The sequence below is a fragment of the Belonocnema kinseyi genome, chromosome 1, assembly GCF_010883055.1.
Source record: "Belonocnema kinseyi isolate 2016_QV_RU_SX_M_011 chromosome 1, B_treatae_v1, whole genome shotgun sequence".
Lineage (NCBI taxonomy): Eukaryota > Metazoa > Arthropoda > Insecta > Hymenoptera > Cynipidae > Belonocnema > Belonocnema kinseyi.
Window position 1 is genome coordinate 86,237,831 of NC_046657.1, and position 6,840 is coordinate 86,244,670.

At 26.6% G+C, this 6,840-nt stretch overlaps 1 protein-coding gene across 1 annotated transcript in view; it reads left to right on the forward strand.

Moving 5' to 3' along the window:
• LOC117170096 (ribonuclease H1-like) overlaps positions 1–4,223 on the forward strand; it is a 12,860-nt gene extending 8,637 nt beyond the window's left edge. Inside the window, exons 4-6 of the mRNA XM_033356623.1 lie at positions 3,437–3,579; positions 3,657–3,921; positions 4,011–4,223. Of these exons, the coding sequence (XP_033212514.1) occupies positions 3,437–3,579; positions 3,657–3,921; positions 4,011–4,100 (498 nt within the window). The 3' untranslated portion in view covers positions 4,101–4,223. The remainder of the gene's footprint in view (positions 1–3,436; positions 3,580–3,656; positions 3,922–4,010) is intronic.
• Positions 4,224–6,840: the final 2,617 nt, after the last annotated feature.

Sequence of the window (6,840 nt, forward strand, 5' to 3'; positions counted from 1 at the left end):
GTACTAAATGGGGAGGGAAAAAAGTTGTTAAAGAGCTTGGAGGAGTTGGGATGGTATATCTTAAACGGGAATATAGAAGGGGATGAACAAGGAGAATATACATGCTCAGGAAGTGAAAGGGGAACGGTAATTGATTATGTGATAGTGGATGATGAGGTAAGAGAGAAGGTTAAGAAACTAGAAATAGGAGAATATATAGATTCGGATCACTTTCCCTTAATAGTGACATTAGAGGGACAAAAAAGGAATAGCAATATGAGTAAAAGGGGAGCAAATGTAAAAAGTGTAGGAAAAGGGGATTGGCCAAGGGAAGGAAAAGAACAGTTTAGAGAAAAAATAAGAAATATAAAATGGGAGAGGGAAATGTGGACGAGGAGATGGAAAAAATGATAGGAGAAATAAAAATAGGATTAGAGTATACAAACAATAATGAAGTTAGTAAAGGGGGGAATAGAAGTGAGTGGGATGTCGCAATGAATACGCTCCATACTTTTTGCAGAATTGACCAAAAATGTCTTGCCAATGACTCCTTGCTGTATCTTTTTTTCAAATTAACAACAACTGGTAATTATTTAAACATTTATAATTAAATGCACACTTTTAACATTATTCCACGAATAGGGCTCATTTTTTTGCGGAACCCACTAAAAATGTATCTTTAGTGACTCCTAGATGTTATTTTGTTAAAACTGATAAAAAAATATTAATTTTTTAAACACTTTTTTATAAATAAATGCACATTTTCACCATTTTTCCAAGAATATACTCCATTTTCTTTGCGAAATTAACTAAAAGTGTATTTTCAAATACTGTTTAATATGTAAACAATATTTAATTAGAAATGCACAGTTCGATCATTTTTCCATGAAAAAATTTTTTTTTCTTTGCGGAATCAACAATAAATGTCTTTCCAATTATTCCTTCTTGTCACATTTTTATAATTAGAAAAAAGTGTTGATTTTTTAAGCAATATTTAAAAACAAATTCACTGTTTGATAATTTTTTATAGATATTTTTTTTGCGGACTGAGCTCAAAAAGTAAGGTGATTTCATGTATTAATCAAAGGTGTAATTGGTTTTTAGTTATAGTTTTATCAAATTATGCATTGATTTGGAATCGTATCTAGACATTTATCGTTGATTTTGAAAAGAAAATTAATACGTTTCATAGAAAAATGGTCAAACTGTGCATTTATAAATAAATATTGTTCAAATAATGAACAGTTCTTGTTAATTGGACAAACAAGGCAACAAGGAGTCATTGGTAAGACATTTCTAGCTTGCTCCACGAAAAAATACGTTTATTTCTGCGAAAGTGACCAAAATGTACATTTTTAAACGAAAATTGTTTAAATAATTAACTTCTCTTATCCGCTGGCAAAGTATCATAGCAAACAATCATTGGAAATATATTTTTAGTTTGTTTCGCAAAGAAAATGGAGCCTATTCTTGGAAAAATGGTCAAAATGTGCATTTATTTATAAAAAATTGCTTAAAAAATTAATATTTTTTATTAGTTTTAACAAAATTACATCTAGGAGTTACTAAAGATACATTTTTAGTTGGTTTCGCAAAAAAAATAGGCCCTATTCGTGGAATAATGTTCAAAATGTGAATTTGTTGATAAATATTTGTTTAAATAATTACCAGTTGTTGTTATTCTGAAAACAAATTACAGCAAGGAGTCATTGGCGAGATATTTTTGGTCGATTTTTCAAAAAGAATGGAGCGTATTCATTTAACATACGAAAACTTTGTATTTTTTTATAAAAATTGTATAAATTATGCTGCCAAGCAGCACATATTTTTAAATAATCATAATTAGGCATACATTCCTCTAATATTCAACTACTGGATATATCCCAAAGCCTTACATTAATTAAAAAAAAAAACAACTTAAAAATCCATTGAAAATTGAGTTGCAGACAGACTTTTGTCAACAAAAATTGCTTTGGCTACATTGTGCGATGGAGAAGATCTTTTTCAGACAAATTTTTTTTAAACATTTCTAAAAATTGCAGCATAAAATTGAATAATAAGATAATAAAATAGATCTTTTTTAGTTGAAAATTCAATTATCTGGTTGAAAATTCATTTATTTTGTTGAAAATTCATTCTTTTTTGATAGACGATTAATTTTTTTGGTTGAAAATTATTCTTTTCTTCTTGAAAATTCAACAGTTTTTTTCAAGTTTATCTCTCTCTTGACTAAAAAATTTTCATCGTTGAAAACTCGACTTATGTTGAAAAGTCGTCCTTTTTGTGGCATTCAAATGTCTTTTATTAAAAATTAAAATCTCTTTTGGTTGAAATATAAACTACTACATTTTTCGTTCAGAATTAATCTTTTTTGAAATGAGAATTTAATTACTTGCTTGAAAGTTAAACTGTTTAATAAAAAAGTTAATTTTTTTTGTTGAAGATTAATTGAAAATTCATTTCTTTTGTGGAAAAATGAGCTATTCTGTTGAAAATTTGTTTTTTCTTTAGCTGAAAATGAATATTTTTATTCACAATCAAAATATTTTAAATATTTGGTTGAAAATTTGTTTGGCTTTTTAGTTGAAAATAATTTTTGTTTTTAAACTGAAAATGTAACTATTCCAGATGAATAAATAACAATAAAAGAATTAATTTTCTTGTTTGAAAATTCATCTTTTTGGTCGAGAATTGAAGTATTTCAGTTAAATATTGATCGTTTTGGTGGATAATTCATATTTTTGGTTAAAATAAAACTACTTGGATGAAATTTAGTTAATTAAATTATATAATAATAGAATTTTAGTTAAAAATTCATTTATTTGGTTCTGCATTAATATTTTTAAATAAATATTTAACTATTCAATTTTTAGACAAAAATTAATCTTTTTTAGTTTGAAATTCAACTATCTATTTGATTTTAAAATTTGTCTTTTTTGTTTAATAATTCATTTTTTGTTTACAAGTAACACTACTTGGCTGAAAGTTAATGTTTTTAGTTAAAAATTGATCTTTTTCGTTTGAAATTCATCTATTCCAGTTGAAACTTTATCACTTGGCTGATGTTTAAAACATTATAAACAATTTTTTTTCTTACTTTAAGCTACTGAAAATTATTGCCAGACAGTAATTACACTGATTGAGGCTCTTCTTCAGTCCATTCGCAGATCTTCAAAAAAAGGGAGATCTAAAAAGTTAGGATAAAAATATTCTTTATTTTGTTGTTAAATAAAGAATGTTGGTTGAGTCAAATCGAAATTCTTGCACCGACTCGATATACCCGAAAGTCTTGCATTAATTAAAAAAAAGCGGTCAAAATTAATTGAAAATAGGGTTGTAGACAGACTTCTGTCCACAAAAATTGCTTTGGCTACATTGTGCGATGGAGAAGAACTTTTTTCAGAAAAAAAAGTTTAATTGTTTTTTTTATTTTTAAATGTTGTCATTGAATAAGTAGACTGACACTTTTCCTGGCAAGAGTGGATTCGTCACTGATGAAAATGGTTACGTAAATGTTTATACCGACGGAGCTTGCACTCAAAATGGAAGGAAAAAAGCGAAAGCTGGTATGGGAGTTTGGTTTGCCGATAATCATCCTCTGTAAGAAATGGTTGCAATATATTAGCGAGAAAATGGTCAAATAAATTCAGTAGCCTCATTAAAATATTGTTTTAAAGAAATATTTCTCGGCCTGTGATTGGTCGACAGACAAATAATATGGCAGAGATCCAGGCGGTGACTGAGGCCGCAAAACAAGCTCGAAAAGCCGGAATTACAAAACTGAAAATCAACACCGATTCCCAATTTTTAATCTCTTGTAAAACAAAATGGATGAAAAAATGGAAAGCCACTGGATGGAAAACCGCTACTGGACAACCGGTGATTAATAAATCGGAGCTTTTGGAAATGGAAGCTGCTCTCGCTCCACTTGAAGTTTCTTGGGTAAATATGGAAATTTAAATTTTAAGATACAAATCGAATTTATTTGGGTTGTACTTGAAAATATTTTACAATTTTATTTTCACTTTTAGAATCACGTTCGAGGCCACGTTGGGATTCATGGGAATGAAATGGCTGATAAATTAGCGAGAGATGGGGTTAATAAAAGCGAGGACGATTAGAAGAAATAAACTTGTTCTTTTGATTTTCGTTTAAATTTAAATATATTTCCTGTTCGACATTTATCGGTTTCTAGTTTGATTGTATTATACAAAAAAATAATAAAATACTATATTTTTTGCTAAGATTTTTATTACTATTTTATATAAGGTGGCCGCTGGACCGGGAAACCGAGAAATGACCGTGAATTTATTTTTTGATTGGGAATTTAAAAAAATTTGTAGAAAAAAAACATCCGTCCAACTTGGATTTCAACCGTTTTTGAAATAATTGGGTATGTTGTGATCTTTTTCAATTATGATATGATTAAGTTTAGAATGCGTATTTCGAAAATATTTCACATTAAAAATTTTCCATTTTAGATTTTTAAGAATACATTTTAATTAAAAGTGTTAAATGCAGTTTCAAAAAGTTAAACAACTATAAATTAGAAGCGTTTAAAATCGAAGATTTTTTATGAGCAACATTTTTACTTGATCAACTGTGAATATAAATTAATTAATGATTTTTAATAATAATTCGGCATCAGTTCACAATTTTAGAATGTCTAGATTTTTACGTTAAAAATTAAACTGTCTCAATTGGGAAGTCTTAAACAAATATGAACGCCCTATTGAAACTTTATAAACTATTTTTAATTTGAAAATAAGTTCAAAATAATTTATTTATAATTAAAGGCTTTTATTAAATTTCACTCTAAAATATTCCATTTTTAAACCATGCAATTTGAAATTTATTAATTAAGATAAAGAAGAATTACTTAATATTTGGAAATATCTGACTGTTTATTTAAAATCAGTAATTATAAATTAAATATTCAAAACTAAACTTTGAGCATTACAATTTTATTGTTCAATTAAAAAATTTTAATTTGTAAGTAAAATTGTTGAATTTTGAAAATGAATTAAAAATTTGAAATGATTTCAAATAATTTAAACAAATTGTTTACGTGTATCGAAAAAATTCGGCTAATCGTACAAAAATTTCAGTGCAAATAGACCACGGCCTAATGTAAAACAAAATGTAGATTTTGGGACATTTCGAACAAAAAAACTAAAAGTTGTATAAGAGTTTTAACAGGCTTCAAAAGAATAATAAAATTTTGCTTAAGATTTCTAGGAAAATTGGAAATAATTTTTTATTTTGAAAAATTGTCGGAAATTCGAATAGATTTAAAAGATATTTAGAAAATGTGAAAAACTTAATATTTTTAAATTTGAAAAAATTTGAAACAACATGTAAATGTTTCACGTTCTTGAAATAGAATTTCGAAGCACTTTATTGATTTTTGAATTATTTAAAATAAAAAATTTAACTTTTTAATTTTAACAGGGAATTTTTAATATTTTACCAATTGATAGTTGAAGCTGAAATTTATCCAGAATAATAATAATTTTGATTTGGAAATCGGGAATTTTCAAATTTTAACCAATTCCAAACTTGTACTGGAAATTTTCGAAAAGGAAAAAAATTCTGAATTGGAACAGGAAATTTTTCCAACTAATTTTAATTCTGAGTTGGAGCAGGGAATTTTCAAATTTTAATCAATTCTGAGTTGAAACTGGTATTTATCCAAACGAATTATAATTTTTTGGGAACAGGGAATTAATCAATTCCAAACTGGAACAAGGAATTTTCTAATGAATGAATTCTAATTCTAAGTTGAAACGGGATATTTTCGAACAAAATTAAAATTATGGATTGGAACAGCGAATTTTACAAAAAATTCTAATTTTTCGTTGAAGCGGAAAATCTTCGAAAATTATTAAAATTCCAGATTTGAACAAGGAATTTTCAATTTTCAACGAATTCTGAGTTGCAACTAAAATTTATATTTGACAATAACAATTCTCAATGGAAAATTGAATTTTTCCAACAAAATTGTTGTTCTTTGCAGTTCAGTTTTTATTACTTTCAATGGAACTATTTTTAGATTAAGTGTTCAATTTTTTAAATTTCATTGACGGTGAAAAATGTTTGCGAACCTTTTTCTTTTGTCACCTTTAGTTTCTTTTTGGTGTCAAAATTTTGATAAAATTTAATAAAATCATGTCGAACTGACAAAAAAACACCCCAGTGAATGATTTTCATTATCATGCTACAAGATCAAAAATAAAAATGTTGTAATGAATAACATAACTTAAGGAAAATAATGAATTGTGGTATTTTCTCATTAACACTTGTAATCATCCTTCCATTTTTCATCCAAATCTACTATCTGCTCGTAAGTTTTTTTTTAATTGAAAATTTTGTTATAAATCATTTTAAATTCCTCTAAACTCTTTTAAAAGCACTTTAAATTGGTTAATTCTTGAAAATTCGACACATTTTAAGTAGTATAAAATCTTTGCAATTTTATTAATCGGGGTTTCCACCAGGGCACTAAAGCCCTGTTCTCAATTACATTTCAAGTTAAAAATGAATAAAATTGCATTATTTAAACAAAGTAATTATGCAAGTTATTCAGAAAAACGTACACTTATACATTTATAATAATTTCTGAAAATGTCAGCACAATATATTCATTTGTTTAATTATAAAGCCGCCGAATATAATAACATGTAATTAATGAAGCAGCAAGTATCACAATGTAAAATTTTGTGCAATAAATCGGAATTTCTTGAAATTCGTCGAAATCTCTCGACATATTTAAAATCCCGTAAAATCTCGAAAATTGTACAAAATTGATGAAATTATCTTGGATTATTTATAAATTATTTGAAATAGCGTTCTCTTTTTTTG